The sequence below is a fragment of the Peromyscus eremicus genome, chromosome X (genome assembly GCF_949786415.1).
Source record: "Peromyscus eremicus chromosome X, PerEre_H2_v1, whole genome shotgun sequence".
Classification (NCBI taxonomy): domain Eukaryota; kingdom Metazoa; phylum Chordata; class Mammalia; order Rodentia; family Cricetidae; genus Peromyscus; species Peromyscus eremicus.
This window is the reverse complement of record NC_081439.1, coordinates 82,411,782-82,436,236: the sequence shown is the minus strand read 5'-3', so window position 1 is coordinate 82,436,236 and position 24,455 is coordinate 82,411,782. Positions and strand designations below refer to the sequence as shown.

General features: G+C 44.0%; 1 protein-coding gene across 1 annotated transcript; it reads right to left on the bottom strand.

Annotated features, from left to right (window-relative positions):
- Positions 1–15,324: 15,324 nt before the first annotated feature.
- Positions 15,325–19,233, bottom strand: LOC131900112 (protein ARMCX6-like). Its single transcript, XM_059251496.1, has 3 exons — positions 19,191–19,233; positions 17,624–17,725; positions 15,325–16,499 (listed from the first exon to the last, which is right to left on the bottom strand). Exons 1-3 carry the CDS (start codon positions 19,231–19,233, stop codon positions 15,964–15,966), a joined length of 681 nt encoding a protein of 226 aa, XP_059107479.1. The 3' UTR covers positions 15,325–15,963.
- Between the last annotated feature and the right edge of the window lie 5,222 nt (positions 19,234–24,455).

The following is a 24,455-nucleotide window of genomic DNA, read 5'->3' as shown; positions in this document are numbered from 1 at the left end:
ACTGCTGGATGTCCCTGGGGTGCTGTTCTGGGCCACTGTGCCCTGTGCACCAGTGGTCTGTGTGCACAGTGCCCTGCCTTCAGCCTGCTCTCCTCCGTGCATCTCTCCAGAGCTTTCATCCCCTCTTCTGCCTCCATGCACCATTTGAGTTCCAACTCTCCTGTTTGTACCCTGTTCCCAGCAGCATTCCGTGGTGACCAGTATGCTGGGGTGCCTGCCAGGCCCCTGAACCAACTCCGGGAAGTTGTCCAACCAAGAGTGGATACTGACCATCTCCAAGGTTCTGGGAAACTGGATAAAGCCAGTGGCCTATCATAATTATTGCCACACCACACAGCCATCACAGATTGTGCCTCAGGCTGCCTTGCCTGTCTTGTCTCCCAACAGCTGCTGGTGGAGTCTTCCCCAGCAGGTGGCCTCCCCTGCCCCCCACCCACAGTCCCTTTGAGCCCAGTGATCCACGTTTTGGCTGGGTGATGTACATTGAAGGAGGATTTTGTGCACACACCCGCATCCTCTTGTCCTGGTCCAGTGTGCCTTGCCAGTGCTGTGTTCAGTGACAGCTCACTGCTAGGCCTCTTTAACCTCAGCACAGAGGCAAGGCAGAGGCTCCTGTCCTTGCTGGAGCTCCTGGCCCAGCATGCGCCTCCCTACTCCTCTGCACATCACACACAGAACTCCAAGTTTCCGGTCGGTGGTGTGCCATGGTCCAGCATCTCCCAGGCACTTGAGGCTTGAACACTGCAGCTGTCTCCTAACTCAGCTAGGGCCTCAGAGGCTCCTAGCACACCTCCTGAGCAGCTGTGCCCCAGGAAAGCCACCTGCCACCAAAGCTGCTCCTCTACAAGCATGGTCCTGGTCCAGGTCGCCCCCTCCTGTTCATTTGCTGGTAGTGCGCTCCTGAAAACATGGCTTGGGTCTGGATGCAGAGCTTTCTTGTCTGTCCCCTCATTGCTTGACTGGTGGTCTCTTGGAGCCTAAGCAGGAGGCCCGTTTCACGGTGTGTGTGTGGGGTGTCTGATTCGGGAGGCATCTGAAGAGAGTTGTGAAACAAGACCCCTGGGACCCCATCCTGTTGGCACAGACAATGCAAGATCAAAATAGCTCTGGATCACAAAATGGGCCTGTCTGCTGCTGGGCTTTCCCACCCCAAACACTGAACTAGGTCAACCATGCTGCCCTGCCGCCCCCGGTCTACAGAGCTGTACCCTGCATGGCCTGAGCTGTCTCTTCTGTCATGTGAGCCCGCTGCAGACTGCCTTCCAGTTCCTGAAAGAGCTCTGGGCTTGCTGCTGCTGCTTCTCATGAGCACCTTCGTGTGTGGTGCCCGAGGGCACAGTTTCTCCACACTGGTTCTGGTGCCCTCCCCTGGCACCTGTTGTTCCTGGGGATTGTGTGCTTTGAGGCCCCTGTACTCCGTTCCCTGGAAACGCAGGCAGGATTGCAGCTTTCCTGTTGGTTATTCCACTCTGGAAACATTCACCCTTACTTAACTCTTTGTGTCACAATCACAGCAGTTTTGACTGCAAAACACTCATGTTTAAATGCTTTTTATGCACAAGTATTGCCGTCACCATGTCTCTCTCTGTCCATTAACACTGTCTGATTAAAAGACACTGGTAGGGTCTGCAGCAAACAGCAGTGTGTACTTGCTCCTGCTTTCCTTGTGGTGATGTGTTGGTGGGGAGAGTTTCTTTGGTGAATATTTACAAGCCTTTACCCTGAAGCCTCTCAGGACCTACTCCAGCCTCTGCGGAGCCTGTTGAGAAGCCCAATGCTACCGATTTTAGCAACATACTAAATTCAGCTGGTAGGTGTGAGGTTCAGGAAGACACTGAATCAGAGTCCAATACAGCCCTGCAGAACATAACTTTTCCCCTCTGCGCCAGATGTGGCATTTGTCATTTACAATCTGCCATTCTCCAGATATCTTTGCTCCAGGCCGAGAGCTTCATTTTTCTTGATTGAGTCTGTTTTCATGATTTTTTTGGGGGGAGGGGGCGGGGTGGTGGTGGTAATGGATCTCTTTTGACACTCTTTGATTACAGAATGTGTCCCCTTAATAGTTTTGTCAGCTATCTTGTGCCGTCTTATTTCAAGTTTTGACTTATGGATCTGCTAAGAAGTCTACTGTTAGGCTGGGCAGTCATGAAGCACGCCTTTAATCCCAGGAGGTAGAGGCAGGCAGGTCTCTGTGAGTTACCAGAGGACGATGTAGAGACTCTGTCTCAAAAGGCAAGAGAAAACAAACAAAAGCAAAAAATAAATGTTCTGTTCAGCGAGATGTGCTATAGTAATGTGATATGTCTTCTCCTGCACGGACAGTTGAGGGCCCTGCCGTCACTGGTTGAATAGTCCATTCATAGCCTAGTGTAGCATCTTTATCCACCAAACCCAGCATGTGTCTGTGGCTTCCTGACACTGAAGCCCCTTGAGACACACTCCTTTCTCCTAGGCTACTCTAGTTGGCTTGAGGAGCCTCAGCTTCTTGGGTGGCCCAATGCAAGTGGTATGTGTTTTGGTGAGGAGGGTTCCTTTAAGTGCTTGGGAACAGGCCTCTGCCTAGCTACTCTCTCAAGTATATTGGAGCCTGTGGGAAGCTTAGGAAGCATCATTCTGCTGACTTTAACATTGTGGGAAATCAGGCACTGATATATTTCCTCTGCCAAAGTCTTGTGTCTTCAAGACATATTAAGTTTCAGAATACTGTGCTGTTCTGCCATCATAAAAATTCTATGTGCCATATTATAGTCTAGCCTATGCAATTATACGTTTTCTAATGTAGTGTCAAATATCTATAAATACCCCCCAAAGTAGGACATAGAATTTTTTTATGCTGTCAGGTATATTGAAACAGCAAAGGTTAATTTTGCCAAGATCCTTTCCTTTTAAATTTAAAGGAATACTTATGGATTTCTTTTCCATTCAAAAATAAATTTACTAAGCAACAATTATTCTTGGTTGATATAACAGGTATTTATGTAACATTATTCTGTAGTCAGTTTCTTTCGGTAAACTCATCATTTTTACTATTTTGCCTCTTTATTCTCTCTGACTTCCTATGTAGATAAACGTAGTTTACAAATTATGGCAGTTTTATCTCTTGCTATCCAATAGTTCATACATAGTTCATTCCCTTTACTTATCTCTTTGCACTGTCAAGGACCTCCAGAACAAAGGCATTGATGCTGAAGTGCATATTTGTCTTCTTTCTGATCTGAACGGGCTCTGCTTCAGTGAAATGTTGATGTCTACTGGAGGTTTTTGAATAAGCAATGTGTCATGTATTTATGTAACCAAATTTATAAAACAGTAAAAAAATAAGTGTACTAGATCTCTGTATCGATCTAGATAATTCTCCAGTACCTAAGGTTTAGTGAAATACTCAATTTGCAGAAAGATGCAGCAAAATGACATTTATATAATTTTAAATATCTGAAATAATACTATATATTATTTTGGATACATATATTTCTAGAAAAATGTTAAATGGCCTACTGAAAGGTGTGCATCAATTTTGCAGTAACATTTGTGTCTGGAAGGAAATGTCAGAAAATGTGACCCTAACAATGCAAGCAGCTCAATTTTATTAATTATTCTTAGAGATTACAATGAAATATTACAGTATATTAATGTTTCTTATTATGTTTTACTTATACTTAGATCACCATAACTTTTCTCTGTACTCTTTTTTAATTAAAAAGAAAGCTATATTGTGTACCTAATACAACAAAAAAAGAGTGCCCTTATCTAAACATTTCCTCAAGAAATTTTAGAAAAATGAACATTGAAAAATGACCCTAAAAGATTCTCTCACATATCAGATTGACATCAGATTGACTTCTTATTCATAACACTGATTGTGAAATGTTAGCGCATGAATACTTCTAAATCCTTAAGAATACCCCTTCTTCTGGTAGTCTCTCCTTAAAAGTGCTTTATAATAACGGCTCCCAGTGAGACATGTCTCTATCATTACCACTGCTTAGTTCGCTTCCATTTGGACTTGGGCTGAAGTGTATGATTTGTGTGGATCAGTTTAAACTTTGGCAAACATATGCCAAGAAGCAGCTTCGATAGTACATTTTGAGTGAGGCGTGCGCTCTTCCTCCTCTGAAACCATCACGTGTGGAGCTGCCCACAGTAATCTGTGGCTGATGTAAAATGGAGATGAGCTATTCTAACTGAAAATACAAAGGAGTTGCCAGATAAAATAAGGGACTTCCGGTTAAATTTAAATTTCAGTTGAACATCAGCTAAATTTGTGTGTGTGTGTGTGTGTGTCTGTCTGTCTGTGTGTATCACAGATGTATGGAATATACTTTAACTTAAAATGTTAATTGTTCATCTGGAAATGAATTTTAACTAAGCACCCTTTATTTCCACTTGATAGCTACATCCCTAGCTACAGGAAACTAGCCCCCATCTGATCTGCTGGCTGACTCTAGCCATGTTAAATGACTTCAGGAAACAGCAGCAGAACTAACAAGGGAAGCCTAGCACAAATTACTGATCCATACACTAAAAAGCAATTAGAGTGACCGTTCAAAGCCACTGAGTTTTGGAGTGGTTCTTATGTACCAATAGATAACAGATACACCAAGCAAAATTGTGTTTGCTCCCAAAGTGCAGCTAATTGAGGCAGAGAGCATTTGATGGAACATAAAGGAAAATAATCTATTGAGTCTTGAGTGTGAGAACAGTTTTTCTAAGTGTCATAATACCCTTGACCTTGGAGCTTAGAATATTTCCAAGCAACTATTGTAGGCTGAACTAAAACAAAAGCCAACCTCAGATGTCCCTAGGATCTGACCACTTTACATAGAAAGGGGCAGGCTTGAAAAATTTACAAGTTACTCAGAGAGATACAGATAAATAGCCCTAGGGTGAAATAATTCTCTGTGGCTGATTTATACATTGTACTTGGCTTGGCCATAGCAAAAGACAGTAGGAAAATAGAACACAGCTACATGGCTCCCAAGACAGTCTGAAGTGACTGAGTGGATGTGAAGATAATCCCCTCACAACTCAGGAAAGATTTAGGTTCTATTTGTTGATTGCATGAATGGCTGTATGATTAAACTAAAATAATAATAGCAGATCGTGTCTTTGTCAAACTAATATCTTCAGGACTCTTACAATCAGAGATCTTACCATTCTGATGGAAATAAAGCACTGAGCTTTCCTTTTTATATACATCTGCATGCAGGTAAGTTCCAGTTTACTTTTTTATTGTGATCTAAAAGAAACAAGCTTTCTCTCCTAGATGCTGATAATCATGGAAGTTATTTAGATGGATATAAATGCAACTCATTCTTGAAACATGTAATCCTAGAACTGGAATCATCTTACATAGTTTTAGAAAACTGTTTCCAAATCCCTGGTAGTTCACACAGGCATTGGACTTAATGGATGGAGGCCTGACGCATGAGGTGCAGACGACTGTAAGTGGCAAAAGAAAGAGCACCCACACCCACAGCAGAATGTTTATCACTGTTTTACGGAGTACAAAAGGAATAACTATTGCTGTAATATTAGTAAATAAAATTAAATTGTTTATACATTCAAGTTTAGTTCAGCTATCATACTTATTCTAACTGACTATTTCTTTTGCACAAGAAAAGTATAATAAAAAGTTACCTCTGTCTTGCTCACTACTGAATGCCAAATTCTTTGAGTAGTGCTCAAAAATATTTGTTAATGGCAAAGAGACCCAAAGACTTAGAGTCAAACAATGGAAATCACTCTGTCAAGAGAGAGGAAGGTAAAAACAAGCTGACTTGGCTATTCTGATAACTTATAGTCAATTTTAAACTAAAAATAATCAGAAGAGATGACGAAGGCCACTACATAGGAACAAAGGGAACAATTCATTAAGAAGTTATAACGGGCTGAGAGAGATGACTCAGTGGTTAAAAGCATGCACTGCTTTTATAGAGGACCTGAGTTCAATTCCTAGCACCCATGTTAGAAGTCTCATGGCTTCCTATAACTCTAGCCAAAGGGAGTCTGACACTCTTTTTCTGGCCTCAGAGGACACCTGTATTCATTCACATTTACCCATCCCCCCAATACACACACACACACACACACACACACACACACACACACACACACACGCACATAGGCATAATTCAAAACAAAATTTCTTTTTTAAAATGTTCTAACAATTGTAATATATATGCACCAAATTTTGAGGATCATAACTCTGCCATTGTGAAAAAATAGCCTACAGAATACATCCATGTATCAGATAGGAATTTTACATATAAACACGCTTGTATATCCATGTTTATTGGACTAGTCATTCACAGTGGTTAAGGAATGGACACAGGGATGGTAAGATTGCTCAGTGGCCCTTGCTACCAAGCATGACTACCTTAGTTTAATCCACAAGACTCACTAAGTGGCAGGACAGAATCAACTCCCACAAGTTGTTCTCTGACTGAAACATGAATGTCATAGCACACACATATATACACACAAAAAAATTACTTTTAAATTTTTAAAAAAGAAATGGAACTATCCTAAATTTCCATCAACAGCTGAATGAATGAAGAAAATGTGATACATATACAAAACTGAATTTATTCAATGTGCTGGTTAGTTTTTAGGTCAACTTGACACAGACTGGAGTCATTTGGGAAGACGTAACCTCAGTTAAGAAAATTCCCTCACCAGATTGGTCTGTGGGCAAGCCTGTGGTGCATTTTATTGATTGGTGATTTGTGTGGGAGGGCCCAGCTTACTGTGGGAGGTGCTACCCCGGGCAGGTGGGCCTGGGTGCTATAAGAAAGCAGACTGAGCAAGCGTGAAGAACAATCCTCCATGGCCTCTGCATTAGCTCCTGCCTCTCGATTCCTACCCTGCTTGAGTTCCTGCTCGGACTCCCTCAATGATGAACTGGGATGTGGAACTGTAAGCTGAAATAAACCCTTTCCTCTTGAAATTACTTTGGGCCATCGTGTTTTATCACAGCAAAACAAAAATCACAGAAACTCTAAGACATTCAGCCATAAAGGAAAATAAAATCATGACATTTGCAGGAAAATTAGGCTGAGCAAAATAAGCCAGACTCAGAAAGACAGACACCATGTTTTTTTCTCTCATATGCAAAATGTCTGTTTAAGTGTGTGTTTGTGTCTGTCTGTGTATGTTGGTGTTTACTTATGAAAACCGAAAGGAGACCACAAGAAGGGAGTAAGTAACCTTAAGTGGGAAGGGGTAAAAGAAAATAATGGAATGTATTTGTCATGAAAGCAAAAGGGAAGAATATTTTGAGGGAGTGGGAGACCAGCCTGATGGGGAGGAGGGCATGAAAGTAGGCAGTGGGGGAGGGGACGGATAAGAACAACCTATCATGGCATAATGAAATACATTACTTTGCATGCTAACTCAAAAAATAAATTAAATGGTTAAAAAGACTTGTCAACTGTATGATTAAACAAAACTAATAACACAACCATCAAGGATAGCATACAGGATGAAAGGTGACAGTACAAATGATAAGAGTATATATCACTTTTATATTAGGTCATTATTGATATAAGTGGGGTTTGGGCATTGTTAGGGGTAATCTCAACAATAGGGTACACAACTTCAAAACTATTGACGTTTCTGAGTCCAGAGGGGTGGCTCAGTGGATAAAACACTTGCCATGCAGGCAGAAGTGCCAGAGTTCTGACCCCTAGGATCCATGTGAAAGCCAGACAGCCACACCACTGCCTATAACCCCAGCTTTCAAGAATCAGAGATAGGAGATTCCCAGGACAAGCTAGATAGAGTAGCCAGAATTGGCAGTCTCTGGGTTTAGCAAGAGACCCTGCCTCAATCAGTAAAGTGAAGGATAATCAAATAAGACACCCAAAATCAGGCCTGCACATGTGCATGCATGCACTTGAACACACACATGCACCTACACACATGTTGCACACTACACATACACACACACATACACACAAAACTCCCACAACTATTAACTTTTTAGCACCAGTAACTGTCCTACCTATTACAGCATCTCTAGTTTATACCCACAAGAAGTCAGTAGCACCTTTTCCTCCTTTTTTTGTGACAACTAAACAAAACAAAAAGACACTAGCAAATGTCTCCCTGCGGGGGCAAAATCACCAACATGTGAGAACTACTGCATCAGAAGAACCTAATTAAGTTCAGAAAAGTTGACACTCCAGAAAGTGATATCAAGTCAGGTCCATACTATAAAGTATTACTTAGCATATTTTACACTTTCATCTTTGCAAAAACAATGCACATTTATGCCAGGCGGTGGTGGTGCATGCCTTTAATCCCAGCACTCAGGAGGCAGAGGAAAGTGGATCGAGGCCAGCCTGGTCTACAGAGAGAGATCCAGGACAGGCACCAACACTACACGGAGAAACCCTGTCTCGAAAAAAAAAAAAAAGCACATTTATTGAAACTACTTCTATCTGTCAACTACTCCCTCCCAAGTCAGAATTTCAGACTGAACAGTGGACAATGAAAGTGGGAAGACAATACATTTGTGATCTGTGCTGCCAGGAAGAGGGAAATTCAATACTAAACAAAATCAGCTCTGTTCCTGTGTTTGTAGGGCTTAATATACAGCAGGCAATATAGTCAAAATCAACAGGAAATATACTGGAGTGTGATAAATGCTATGAAAATTAAGATAGGAGAAGTACTTCAAATAAGACTGCAGTGGGTGGTTTAAGCACCTTGGATGCCATCTCTCCCGCTTTTAGTTGGCAGAACCTCGGTTGCACACACAGGAAGAAGCTGTTGTGATTACCTTTGTTCCTGTACCTTGTGGCAAGAAAGCTTAGGAAGATTGGCAGAAAGTACGGAGGTGTTTGCCTCTCTGAGCCTAAATAGAGGTTCTGCCCAAACAAGGCCTCTCAGTATACCGGGCTCTGACTCCATCACACATGTCTCCGTAGGCTTGTAAATTGGTTTTACGCTTGAGAGTCTGTTCAGTTAATTTTCCAGAAATTCTCAAGCTGCATTTTCTGAGTCAGCCACTAGACAACTACAGGGGCCTGAAAATGATAGGATGTTTGTACCTTTCATTAATTGAATAAAAGAGAGAGAGACATGCACAAAGTTAACAACACAAACTGGATGGGCTCTGCTGGTTTACAAGAAACAGAAATAAATTAGGCTAAATAAGACATCAGAGAGACCCTAGTTCAGAAAGTAATTTGTCAGCTTGATAACTTCAGACTAGCAGGATTAAAGAGACTACATTTCCGATAACCCCACAGTTACCTCTCAAAGGTACTTAGTACCGGCGCCTTTATCCTTGATGAGCCTTCTTTAGGTACCTTCTTCAAAGCAAGGATTGAGAACGGAATGTATAGGAACTAAGAAGAGGTACTACGTGAACAAAGGGAGCCAGGAAGTGGATGGCAGATGAACATTTCTCCGAAAAGGGTTACCACGAAGTAGGTGAAAACTCATTAAATGGCTCACACAAATGACGTGAGTAAGCGAGAGCTCAAGAAAGATGGAAGACAAGATCAACAGGAACCCTTCACTGTCAGGCCTTGGGAGAAACCATGGAAAAGGAAACTTCACAATGATGGAAATGAAGGCCAGGATGGCAGAGGCGCAGGGAAGGAAGAACTACAGTAAAAGATGTGCCAAATGGTCATCTCTGAAAACGTATTACATACAAAAAACCTTATATGGACTGTGTGTGTGTGTGTGTGTGTGTGTGTGTGTGTGTGTGTGTGTGTATAACAAATTTAAGGAAAAAGAAGCCATGAATTTGAAAAAGTGGGGGGGGGGGCTGTGCATGGAGGGGTTTAGAGGAAGAGAAGGGAGAAGGGGGAAATAATGTACTTATAATATAAAAAATACTTAAAAATATAGCAATTAGTGTAAATTTTCTATTAATATATCACTGAGAGCAAACAAATGTGATTATGGCTACAGACCAAATGAAGTGAAGATAAACTTGAAGTATAAATTACATAACTAAAAACTGATAGAAAAAGATGAGAATTAATTCCAATATACCGATTTTGTCTTTCTAATTGGGGTCAAGTAATACCACATATAGCAAACAAACAGAAATACAGATGGGGATATACTGAATATTCCAAGGATAAGTACTAAGAAATAGAATTTTTGTTGTTGTTCTTTCGAGACAGGGTTTCTCTATGTAGCCCTGGCTATCGTGGAACTTGCTCTGTAGACCAGGCTGGCCTCCAACTTGTAGATCTGCCTGCTTCTGCCTTCCAACTGCTAGGATTAAAGGCATGTGCCACCACCTCCAAGCAAGAAATAGAATTTTTAAATTTAGACTTATTTTTATTATTTTCTGTGTATGAGTATTTTGCCTGAATGTATGTGAGTGCACCACATATGTGCCAGGTGCTCCACATGTCTGATCCTCTGCTACCGGAGTTACAGATGGCTGTGAGTCACCATATGGGTGCTGGGAATTGAACCTGGTTCCTCTGCAATGTTCTTAACTGCTGAGCTAATTCTCCAGCCCAAGAAATAGAATCTAATCTAATCAGCTAAATCTGAATGGATGAAAAAAGAATAGAAAGAAAGGAACATATGATGTCTATTATTAAAGCAGTATTTGTAATAGGAAACAATGTAAGGAAGGGAATCCTTAAATATCCACAAATAAGCTGGCCATGGTGGCGCACACCTTTAATCCCAGCACTCGGAGGGCAGAGGCAGATGGATCTCTGTGTGAGTTCGAGGCCAGCCTGGTCCACAGAGCGAGACCAAGACAGTCGGGACTACACAGAGAAACCTTGTTTCACACAAAAAAATTCACAAATAATTGAGTCACTAAATAATTAAGATATATTAATGCAATAAAACACCATACAGTTATTAAAAATCAAGGTATTTATGTAGTGGGGTGAGGAAATGGCAAAGATATTCACATACTGCAAGTGTATGTGTTTGCCTATGTGTGTCTAGAATGTGTATGTACACATACTGTGTCTTTGGAATAATATACAAGACACTGCACAACAACATTGCCTTGTGGGGGAGAATTGAATATTGCTGAGAGAATGGAAATGGGAGATTTTGATGTATAACACATTATTTGGGGAATTTTGAGCCATTAGGATGGATGTGTAATTGCCATGCTTGGAGCAAATGAGGATATTCTAATGAGTCCCTCACTCTGGCAATCTGGACCATTGAAACAAGGCACCCCAAAGAACTAGACTAGACTTCCTCAACAATCTCAAGCCAGGAGAAGGAGAAGACTGAATGAAGCCTGGTGCCAGGCAGAGAAGGAGGAATGGGGTTTTGCACAGTGTGCACCATTTATCAGACCATCTTAGAAGAGAGAGTGGACCCCAGACAATGGTGATTCAAGGATGACTGGGACCACACCTTGACCAGGACTGCTTAATCATGCACATCACTTGCCTTCCACTTAAACCTTACCATCACATCAAGACCCTGAAGAAAGATTTGGCAGAAGATCCTGTAGTTCTCTTTGTCACTCTTCCCAAGGTGCTCACTCCTGTTGCTGCCTTTTGTTAGTAATTTGGCTCTTTTCATTGGCTTATTTAGGATGGGTGGGCAAGTCTAGCTTGTTAGGGCTGCCAGGGCAAGGGCTCTGGCCCTAGTGCAGGCAACAAATGAATTATCTATTTAAATAAAAATCACCTTTGAACTTAAAATGCAGTGGAAGGAACTGCTTGGCCTGTTGTTGCTCAACCTCGTTCATATCATATGATATGAAATGCCTGATCATGTTTTGTAGTTAGTTCACTCCACATACGTTTCTCTTTCTTAGGACTGAGATAAATATATAGGGCAATATCTTGATTGACATCTTGGCCCCCTGTACCCCTGCTCATTCCCATTACTTATAATCAAGCTTAAGTAAATAGAATAACATTCTTACATAAACAGAAGCGAGACATTGCCTGTACCTCAGTCAGAACTTCTGAGTTCTCAAAAGTAATTTTTAAAATCTATAAGCCATCAATTGGGAATTATCCTAACTTTTTTTTTGATTCAAGGTTTCTCTGTGTAGCTTTGGAGCCTCTCCTGGAACTCACTCTGTAGACCAAGTTGGCCTCGAACTCACAGAGATCTGCCTGCTTCTGCTTCCCAAGTGCTGGGATTAAAGGCATGCGCCACCACGCCTGGCCCTAAGTTACCCTTCCTAATTTACAAAACAAACCAGCCATATCTGGAACTGGTCTTATTCTATAATAAGAATATTTTTCTTTATTTTCTACAAGTCACAGATCTGAAGAATTCAGCACTTAAAGGAAATTTTTATCAGAGAGGAACTCTGTGGACAGGAGAGAGGGGACAGAAAGAAAAACAACGAATTTCATGTCTCCTGCCTCAAGTCAATTCCCAAATGGAGACCTTAGTAAATGTAGGTATTAGATATTCACATACATGTTCCTGAAAATTGAAGAGCATCATGGTAAATTTTCTATGCCCACAGACACAAACAGAAAAACTACTAAGTTCAACATGGGACAGCTCAAGCTGAGAGACAAGACTGATGTCTTTGGGTCTTTAGTGGGAGTTTGGGTTTCTGGGGGGGAAAAACACTAGCAGAATAATTGAACCAAATGAATCTTTGCTACTCCTTCCTTCCTCTTTGAGAGGAGCCATGTTGAAATATTTGGACATTTCCAATTTTCACTTACAGTTTCCATCAATAATAGAGAAAGCACACTTGTGTAAGTCAAAGTAACATAGCATTAGAGAACGCATTTAAAAAGATGTCAACATAAAAAATATGTAATTCATGGCACTGGCCTCTTTCTTCTACCACGGAAGCTATTTTTATTCAAGGTTGTATATAACAAAGATAACCCCCAAATACATTATCCCTGTTGCAACTGCATATTTGAAATCCTGCCTGCGTTTCCAGGGAACGGAGTGCAGGGGCCTCAAAGCACACAATCCCCAGGAACAACAGGTGCCAGGGGAGGGCACCAGAACCAGTGTGGAGAAACTGTGCCCTCGGGCACCACACACGAAGGTGCTCATGAGAAGCAGCAGCAGCAAGCCCAGAGCTCTTTCAGGAACTGGAAGGCAGTCTGCAGCGGGCTCACATGACAGAAGAGACAGCTCAGGCCATGCAGGGTACAGCTCTGTAGACCGGGGGCGGCAGGGCAGCATGGTTGACCTAGTTCAGTGCTTGGGGTGGGAAAGCCCAGCAGCAGACAGGCCCATTTTGTGATCCAGAGCTATTTTGATCTTGCATTGTCTGTGCCAACAGGATGGGGTCCCAGGGGTCTTGTTTCACAACTCTCTTCAGATGCCTCCCGAATCAGACACCCCACACACACACCGTGAAACGGGCCTCCTGCTTAGGCTCCAAGAGACCACCAGTCAAGCAATGAGGGGACAGACAAGAAAGCTCTGCATCCAGACCCAAGCCATGTTTTCAGGAGCGCACTACCAGCAAATGAACAGGAGGGGGCGACCTGGACCAGGACCATGCTTGTAGAGGAGCAGCTTTGGTGGCAGGTGGCTTTCCTGGGGCACAGCTGCTCAGGAGGTGTGCTAGGAGCCTCTGAGGCCCTAGCTGAGTTAGGAGACAGCTGCAGTGTTCAAGCCTCAAGTGCCTGGGAGATGCTGGACCATGGCACACCACCGACCGGAAACTTGGAGTTCTGTGTGTGATGTGCAGAGGAGTAGGGAGGCGCATGCTGGGCCAGGAGCTCCAGCAAGGACAGGAGCCTCTGCCTTGCCTCTGTGCTGAGGTTAAAGAGGCCTAGCAGTGAGCTGTCACTGAACACAGCACTGGCAAGGCACACTGGACCAGGACAAGAGGATGCGGGTGTGTGCACAAAATCCTCCTTCAATGTACATCACCCAGCCAAAACGTGGATCACTGGGCTCAAAGGGACTGTGGGTGGGGGGCAGGGGAGGCCACCTGCTGGGGAAGACTCCACCAGCAGCTGTTGGGAGACAAGACAGGCAAGGCAGCCTGAGGCACAATCTGTGATGGCTGTGTGGTGTGGCAATAATTATGATAGGCCACTGGCTTTATCCAGTTTCCCAGAACCTTGGAGATGGTCAGTATCCACTCTTGGTTGGACAACTTCCCGGAGTTGGTTCAGGGGCCTGGCAGGCACCCCAGCATACTGGTCACCACGGAATGCTGCTGGGAACAGGGTACAAACAGGAGAGTTGGAACTCAAATGGTGCATGGAGGCAGAAGAGGGGATGAAAGCTCTGGAGAGATGCACGGAGGAGAGCAGGCTGAAGGCAGGGCACTGTGCACACAGACCACTGGTGCACAGGGCACAGTGGCCCAGAACAGCACCCCAGGGACATCCAGCAGTACATGACACCTGTCCTGCAGCAGCAGCAGCAGCAGCAGCAGCAGCAGCATGGCGTCACAAGGGGAGCACTCACAAGGGGAGCACGTGTGCCTCCTGCTTTGCCATGGCTTTGAGAAGGTGTCCACTGCCCCACACATGGCAACCATGCAGGGAAGCTAGCCTGGGTGAGGCAGGAGCTAAGGGAAGTTGGGAGAAGTTTGAAAAAGGGCAGGGTGTGTGTGTGTGTGTGTGTGTGTGAGAGAGAGAGAGAGAGAGAGAGAGAGAGAGAGAGAGAGAGAGAGAGAGAGAGAGAGAGAGAGAGAGAGTTGGGCAGGCGTGAACTCATGACTCAGTGCATAGGGGCCTCCTCTTCCTCGCAGGGGTATGCGGATCTCAGAGACAGCATGGCTATGTGGATCTCTGCAGGCCAGTCATGCACAGCACTGACAGCATCCTCCCCACTGTCCTTGTGGGGGGTTCCTGGATGCTCCACCTCTAGGAAGGGCTAGGGAAGAGAGGAGGTTCCCCAAAAGTGGAGCAGCTGCCAACCCTCTCACCCTGCCAGGAAGCAGTGCTTAGGATCCCAAGGAAGGAAGGGAGGCAGGAAGTGGTTTTGACAGCACCTTAAGGGGACAGATAGACATGGATCAAGCAGGGGCCAGCCAAGTGGTAATCCCTCCTGGGAGAATCCTCTGCCAGATGGGCACAGGTGGGTGACAGAGCCACTGCGGGATGCACAGAGAGAAATGCCATGGGCTGGAGCCTTCAGCCCAAGGAGGCCAGTCAAGAAGACCTCTTGCTTAAGGGCTCCCTGTACTCAGGGCCCCAGGGTGCCTGCTTCAAGGGTGTTGTCTCCTCTACTTCCCTACCCACACCTTAAATCTACCCCTGCCCCCACCCTGCCCTGGGCCCCTCTCTTGAAGCCTGTTTATCCTGAGCCCAGCAGTCCCTTTCTGCTCCTGCCTCCTGGGAGCACTGGTGAATGCACCTGTCAGGGAGCAGGGGCCCCAGACAGCTGGACTGAGTGGTGTATTGTGTCTCCCTGTTTGTGCAGACCGCGAACTCAAAGATGAGTCCAGTGCCCCCTTTTCATTTTCTTGCCAATCAAAGCACACAAGTTTATTGATGATACACACAGGTGGGGGCTCAGGTGGAAGAGGGTCAGTCGGTACATCGGACAGGAGGGGGGTGTATTTCTTTGATTAACATGCTAGCCATTCATCAGCTAGTGTAGAAAAGAGGAGAGGGGAACTACTTCAACCAAAGCAGAGGCAGCAGATGCAAGCTGGCCACAAGCTCCCATGTGGGTGTCATTTCTGCTAAGTGGTCCCGCTTAGACAGGACAGCACTCGTGATGCTGTGATTTGATGTTCCTTATCTGCAGCTAGCAGCCAACAGGGTGATCCCTCCACCCTTTACTGCAGGAGGAAGGCTGCAAGGGAGCAATTTACAATGCGTTTTACCTGCAGACTACAAAACCCAGAAGTTGCCCAGGGCTCTGGGGAGCTCTGCCTGGCCAAGGAGAGTGTGGCCCTCCATTTAGGGGTTGGAACTTTCGCCCAAGGAGGAGCTCACTGGCTAAGGTGCACCCTTGCCTGCACCCTCTGCAGCTTCTTTCCCTCCCTCAGGAAACTGCTCGGGCTCTGGGTGGATTCGGTCTCCTTCTGCTCGAGACAGCCACTTATGGGGAGAGGGCTTCCAGGAGCACCTCTCTGCTCCCACTTCTGATAAAGGGGAGCATGGATGAGGACAGCATTTGGGCAGCCAGCACTTCCCCTGCCAACACTGGCTTTTCAGGCAAACCCATCAGTGCTTCCAAACCCTCAACCTGTGCACATTCACTTCCCTGGGATATCAAAGGAAACTTCGGGTCTGAAACCGACTTGGCAAGCATGTTATTAATAACTGTCATGCTGATTAGCAGATCTAATCCGGCCTGCTGCAGAAATGACTTGCAGCAACGTAACACCGTCTCTGGACACACTTCATCGATGTACATCTTAATCTGGCCCTGATTTCCCATACTGGTGTTCGGATTTTCCGGGACACACAATGCCTTCTCCCTCACAGTGGGCTGGGGGGTGGGGATCCCATTTCCAAGCACTGAGAGGCTGGCCAAATGTCTACCGACATTGTGGCTAAGGGAAAAGACAGCATTTGTGGGCTCGGTGAACATTTTTTTTCCTTGAATGGAAGCATACTTGGTCAGGTCAAGAGCTCAATGAAAGTTTCTTGTCTTCAGAGTTCCAAATCTTAACCTTCAGGGGGTCATAGGGTGATTCTTGTTTATTGAGATGATAGTCTCTCCATGACTTTCTAAATCCTTTTCACAAATGATTTAATTCTACATCATCCTCAGGACTTTGGCTTTCTTTGATCCTTGAGTTGAGACTAATACCTTTCATCAGCCCTGCCTGAAGCAACCCGCTCTTTTGGTCTTTTCTTAACTGATTACTCCTTTCTTGCAGTTGTGAAGGAGCGGTCTAGCCACTTTAAGTCCTGGCCTGCAAACCAGGTTTTCATAGTTCATCAACTGAGCATATCTCATATCCATCAAAATCACTAGCGGATCTCATTGACAAAGTTCTTTAGTGATAGTATTCTTGGTCCTATATTATTAGTCATGTCTCCTGAACACAGTCTCTTGATGCTCTAAGAGCAATACAATCTTTCAAGAAGAACATGCCAACACCTAGCCCCCCCTCGCTCCCCCTCACTCTCTCCCTTGCTGCCTTCCTCCATTTCTCCCTTACTCGATCTGTTATTTCAGAATAAGAACTTCCACATGTTTCTCTCTGAAATTTCTCCTCAAGTGTAACACCTATCTTTTTCTGGTACTGGAATAAAATGGGGTGCTGGGCGAGGGGAAACAAACGCTGAGAGAGCAGAAACAGCTCTGCTTCTGGAGCCTGGGCTCTGAGTTGTCACACCCAGTTCCCACACTGTCTCCACGATAGCACACTATGCGGAGGGATTTGCTTCCTCCCTTTCCCAGATTATCTGCAGGAAACCAGACAAGAAAGAAGCAAGTTTGGTCTATGTACTGGTTCAGAAGTCTCAGGTATGTCCCCTCTAGATTCCAGCTTTAGAAGTTGGCCATTTAACCCCAGTGTGTTAGATGCCTGCATGAAGATATGACTAATTATGAGACCCATTATTGTATACAACTGAAATACACTCAAAAATGAATGAAAAGCAAATATGAACAAGGTTCAGCGATATATATGAAAATATCATAATGAAACCCATTAATTTGTACCTAAACTAAATACTATTGGAATATTGTCTTCCATTTAGGTTTTCAGCACACCATCCACCTTGTCTTCCGGTCACTTTCTGACCTGTCTGCTCCTCCACCACTGCTAGACTAGCGTCACCCTGCAGCTTCCCAACCTTCCTTTCTACACTAGATGCTGGTCCTGTCTTCACAGAGCCAAAGGGAACTAGGATTAAGGGTTTTCTGGGAATGAGAGTGGAACAGCAGGTTCTGGTACACAGCTTTGCTTCACCGGAGGTCTTCTGACTGCCTCAAACCTGGTATTCCTTAAAAGAATAAAAACTTCCTTAGTGACAAACAGCCTGAGGGGGATTCCCTCTTCCCTTCCTTTGGTGTGTGCTGCCCTCTACAGACAGACAAACCAACCAACATCTAAGTCCTTCATTGTTTAGGGCTGGATGCTGGGCTACAGGTCCTACCTTCTACTAATTTAGGACTCTGTAGAACGTTTCCCACATATCTACCCCAGGTTCCCCAAAAACAGCTCCGCCCCCTCAACTTCATGGATCATTTACAGAACTAAAATGAGCTAGATCTGCGTGTAGAAGTCTGTGGTCCAACTCTGAACCTAGGTTCCCAGGTAATCTTCATTTTCGTACCAAATGGTTCATAACCTGAGCAGTTCCTTTTTTCTTTTATGTGGCTGTAAAAACCATCTCGCTGAGGTCATTAAGAGCTGATAGCTGCATCAAAAGAGCTTTGCCTCCACAGTTCTCGGTCACCTAAGATCCATGCCACCAATAAGCCATGGTCTCCAGTTTCCACTCTACCAGCTTTTGTCTCTCCAATGCTGGGATTAAAGGCAAGGCCACCACACCACATCAGGCCCGATGTTGCTTTCTGTGAGACTATTTTATTATAGCAACAGAAATGAAACCAGAGCACTAAGTAAAACAATGCCCCTCCCCAGTTTGGAGGTACAGATAAAATCAGTCACAAGTAGCTTGCTTAAAACAGAAGGCTCCAGAGCCAATAGCTGGAGGAGCAATTCAACAACAATTCTGGTTTTTAGTTTTAGTTTTTGTTTTTTTTTCGAGACAGGGTTTCTCTGTGTAGTTTTGGAGTCTTTCCTGGAACTCACTCTGTAGCCCAGGCTGGCCTCGAACTCACAGAGATCTGCCTGCCTCTGCCTCCCGAGTGCTGGGATTAAAGGTGTGCGCCACCATCGCCCAGCTTCAACAATAATTTTGACAAACTGATAGATCCTGGGTATGAACTAGCTGGAAAATGAAAATTCCTAGACAACCCCTCTTAGAGAAGTGTAGAAGAGAGGCATCAACACAAAATCTCTCTCTCTCTCTCTCTCTCTCTCTCTCTCTCTCTCTCTCTCTCTCTCCCTGCCCTTCCCATATAAAGGGAGCTATTAAAGGTAAAGGTACAGTTTAATTGATTTTACCTCAAAAATGAAATAGGTTTTCTCATTGAAGATAAGAGGAAAAGAAAGAAATCCGTTCAAGTTTTTGGTCAAGGTGGGATGAAAATAGCAATTATAAAGTATTGCCCACATGATTGTTCTCTATAGCAACAGGTTGGCCATGATGTCATCCAATCTGGAGCAATTGGCCAGCTCCAGCAGTTGTTTTCTCAAGCAAAACCTGAGGTATTGGGAAGGCTCTCATCTTGGAACTTACTATCCAAATCCACAGAGCGGCTTCCCTGTACAGAAGCCCACATCCGTGACAAAAGCACAGATGTCTCAGGTGCAATAATTCTTTTGAGGAAGTGCAGCTGTTTCATCAAGAAAATACTGAAATAAGATAGCATCATAAGAAGCTCCAAAATCCCATTCCCACAGAAAAGCAGTACAAGATGGGTAATACTGTCAGAAACAGGTTTATTGGAATTGCAGAAACTAATCAAAGCTTTACAACAGTCAGAAAAATCAAGAGGGAATGAAGAGCCGAACTTCAGTAAAAGAACTTGGTGGTACAGCCCCAGAGAAGCTAGTAACAAGGATGACCCTAAGAGGGACACACATGGAGGTCCCCAGGAAGGGGAAATAGTTAAGATCTCCTGGGTAAACTGGGAGGAGAGTAGAAGGGAAGGGATGAGGGATGTGAACATGAGGGACTGAGATGGCCGAGTGGAGGGAGGGACAGAGAGGGAGAGCAATGAAAGAGAGATCTTGGTAGAGTGAAATTGGGAGGTTAGGGAGAAACCTGGTGCTAGTGAAATTCCCAGGAATCCACAAGGATGACAGCAGCTAAGATGCATAGCAGTAATGGAGAGGGTGCCTGAACTTACCTTCCCCTACAATTAAATTAGTGACTACCCTAATTGTCATCATAGAACCTACATCCAGTAACTGAGGGAAGCAGATGCAGTGATCCACAACCAAGCACTGGGCTGAGCTCCTAGACTTCAGTTGAAGAGAGGGAGGAGGGATCACAGGAGCAAGTGAGGTCAAGATCATGATGGGGAAAACCAGAGGCAGCTGACCCAAGCTGGTGGGAGCTCATGGACTCTGGCCTGTCAGCTGGGGAACATGCAGGGGACCAAACTAGGCACTGTGAATGTGGGTGACAGTTATGTGGCTAGATCTTTTGGGGGAGCCCTTGGCAGTAGGAACAAGACTTATCCCAGGTGCATGAAATGGTTTTTTGGAACACATTCCCTATGGTGGGATACCTTGCTCAGCCTAGACACAGGGGTAAGGGGCTTGGTCCTGCCTCAACTTGATAAGCCAGACTTTGTTGGCTCCTCAAGGGAGGCCTTACCTTCTCTGAGCAGTGGATGGGGGTGGGATTGGGGAGGTGGGGGCCAGGAGAAGGGGAGGGAGGAGAAACTGGGGTTGGTATGTAAAATGAAAAAAAAAATTTAAATAAATAAAAAAGAACTCAGTGATGTCTCATCTAAGGACAGGCCCACCCCCGCCTCTGAAGTAACCGTAAAGAAACCAGCACATATTCCCTGACAGTGCTCCTACTCCTAAAAATAACAGGACAGACTATATTTTTAAGGATCTATGTTTTTTTTTTTCGAGACAGGGTTTCTCTGTGTAGCTTTGCGCCTCTCCTGGAACTCACTTGGTAGCCCAGGCTGGCCTCGAACTCACGGAGATCCACCTGGCTCTGCCTCCCGAGTGCTGGGATTAAAGATGTGCGCCACCACCGCCCGGCAGGATCTATGATTATTGATTCTACCATTTGGTGACTCTTTGAAGAACCAGCTCAAAGGGTTTGCACTTATTTTCCCTAATTCAGAACACTTCCAAAGATGAAATGTCTGTTTTAGGGACATTCATTGAAAAATGTGTAAAGGCAAATATTTTTATCTACTAGTGCCTGAGGTGTGGAACATCCATTAAGGTTTAAAAAAAAAATAGACGGCATCAATTGAGAGGAAACCCTGGAGAATAAGATGTTCTGAGGAAGAAGACCCTGGTAAAGCTTCAGCCAGTTTCTGAAATCCATAATGCACACACAGATCTGAGGACATTGTTGAGCATGGCAGCACAAATGTTTAGTCCCACCCCTCCAAGCAGAAGCTGGTGGATCCCTGTGAGTTTGAAGCCAGCATGCTCTACATAGCGAGTTCCTGGCCAGCCAGGGATACCTAGTGAGACCCTGACTAGAACAAAAATATAAATAAAAAGACCAAGATGACCCTAAGCTCTCACTTCTGACTGACCCTTAGGTGTAGAATGTGAAACATATGCAGAAGTGAAATCCAAGGAAAAGTTCAAAATTATGCAAATGAGTCTTTAAGATGTGCCCACAACACACATGGTCCATGAGAAAACAATGGAATATTTTGTTGATTTGATTTGATTTGGTCGCAAGTGTTGAAGGAAATATCTATTGACTCAGTAACTGAATATTAAACTACTGGAACATGCATTAAGGTGGCCACAGACAAAAAAGAATATAGCCTTTTCAGACTGGTTCAATAAAATGGCTAAACAACAAAAAAAAAAAAATCACCATACTTCATAGAGAGAAGCAGAGTCTCATTTCCAGTTGCCAAAATGCAATAACGTCTGTTTGAGGCTTTGTTTTCCTTTTTTAAGGAAAAATATATTGAAAGGCATGACAACCCGAGATAATCTGGCCAACACACAGGAAAACAATAAACTAACACAAGCACTCTGGAGGAAGTCTGTTAAACTTGTTAAACAAAGACTGCAAATCCACTCATTCAGTGTGCTCACAGAAGTGAAGAAAAACACAAGAAAGGAAAGCTACCGTTGCTTTCTCAGCAGACCCAGAAATTCAACAGAGACAGAAATTGAAAAAGGCGGAAGCGGAGACGAGGCAGGGGAGTAACAGGAAAGGAGGGCAGGGGTGGGGAAAGTAACTCTGGAATTGAAAATTTCAATAATTCCAATGAAAACAATCACTAAAGGGATAACAATCCATCTGATTAGGTATAAAAAAAGAGTCAGTGAACGTAAGGATGGGAAAATTGAAATGATGAACTCTGAGTAACAGAAAGCAAAAAGAAGAAAGGAACCTGAACACAGCCTAAGCGATCCATGGGCCACCATCAAACAGACAAACATATGCATATGGGAAATCCAGAAGGAGGAGAGAGAAAAGAAATGTAATCTTAACTACTCCGGAAATGAAGGCAGAAGTATCTCACAAGTTCAAATCCAGGCTGGGCTTCAGAGTGAGTTCAGAGTCAGCTCTAGCAACTTAGTGAGACCTATCTCAAAGTAAAAAGTGCAATAGAGGCCTGGAGATACATACATACATATACATATACATATACATATACATATGTGTGTGTGTGTGTGTGTGTGTGTGTGTGTGTGTGTGTGTGTATCTCAGTTAAGCAGATAGCCACTCAGGAGACAAATGTAATCAAGATGCTTTACAAAGTAAACTGCAAGTGAATTATAAATCCAGATATTAATGGCAAAACAACATAGTTTCTACAATATAATGTATATAATCTTCATGACATTATAAAGTGGGACTTTTTTGGGGGGGGGTTCAAGACAGGGTTTCTCTGTGTAGCTTTTGTGCCTTTCCTGGAACTCACTCTGTATCCCAGGGTGGCCTTGAACTCGCAGAGATCAGCCTGCCTCTGCCTCCCGAGTGCTAGGATTAAAGGTGTGTGCCACTACCACCTGGCTTAGTTATATTTTTACGTGTATGGGTGTTTTGCCTGCATATGAGTCTGACGCCCTCGATGGTTGTGAGCCGTCATGTGGATGCTGGGAATTGAACCCAGGTCCTCTGGAAGAACAGCCAGTGCTCTTAACCACTAAGCCATCTCTCCAGCCCAGGGAAACTTTTTAAGACAATAAAATGAAGTGAAGAAAAACATTGATAAAATTTCTTTTGATTGAGAGACATTTCTTGGCTGAGTATGATGTTGCGCATATGCAATCCCAGCAAGCACTCAGAAGACTGAGAAAAGAGGATACCGAGTTTGAGTTCCAGGCCCGTTTGGACTACAGAGTGAAACTCTGTCTCGAATGGAATGGAAGAGAGGGTCTGGAGAGATGGCTGAGCAATTAAGAGCACTGATTGTTTTTAAAGACAATTAAGGTCTGGTAGCCAGAACCACATGGTGGCTCACAACCATCAGGTGATGACCTCTTCTGGTGTCTATGGGCACCATGCCCTCACGGTGCACAGACATATATGCAAGCAAAGTCCATGCACATATATGCACAAAAAATTTGTTAAATGAGAGAGTCTTCTAGATCAAGATAGAGATATCATTAAGTACGTGAAAATCGAGCAACACAACCTAATATCAGTATTTGATTAAAAAAGAGATATAAAACTATAAAACTACTCATATCTTCAAGATTTTTTTTTTTTTTTGGTTTTTTCGAGACAGGGTTTCTCTGTGTAGCTTTGCGCCTTTCCTGGAACTTGCTTGGTAGCCCAGGCTGGCCTCGAACTCACAGAGATCCTCCTGGCTCTGCCTCCCGAGTGCTGGGATTAAAGGCGTGCGCCACCACCGCCCGGCTATATCTTCAAGATTTAACTATGCTTTATAGTTATTACATTATAGTGTCTTTGTTTATAATGCACAGATTGACAATATATGTATTATATCTTGGATAAGAGAACTGGCCAACAAATTTTATACCACTCAAATGTGCTGATTAGCACATTTATTGTAATGCTTCCTGAGGAAAAAAATGGTATATATGAGTACTTCAATTGCTGACTCCAAAATTTTGGTGCAGACCACTTTTACAAACTAAATAATTTTCAAAGCCCAAAGTATAGGGTATCCTATCTTGTGGTCCTTATAGAACCCTTCATAATGGACCCATAATGTGGTAGAAGGAAGGGCCCCTAGAGGGCTTCGAGAAAGAAAAACAAGAAACAGCCATGTGGTCTGGTCAATGTCCAGCACAGGATATGTGCAAGCTGTCACGTACTCGACTATCCATAGAGCTCCCCTGCAGCCCCCTGCCTTTTCCCACCCTTCTCATTCTAGCAATCACTGCCTCCTAGTCTAAAATACCCAAATCACAGTGTATTTAACTAGAAGACAAAGAAACAAAAAATGTATAAAAGTTACAGTCTTTGGATACTGAAGGGTTCGGTCTTTTGGAACTAATATCCCTGGGCCTTGTTATATGCATACAATAAAACTGTTACCCAGAACACAGCTTGGATGTCTTTTCCCTTGGTTTCCCACAGCAGTAGCATTATTGTGAGCATAATGGCATCTCCTACCTACTTCAGTTTATGTGCCATCCTAGACCCATTTGACTCTACATCTAATCTAGAGCTAGATTAACTGCTTTATACTCTGACTAGAGGAAAGAAAACAAAGGTTCATCCTGCTTGTACATTCCTAGGGTGCAAGGCATTGCCACCCTGCTTCCAGCTACAATCTGAGTAGTCACATGACGTAATGTCACCTAACTGATAATGGAGGCACAAAACTAGCATGAACGCACCCATGGACATACGAGAGTT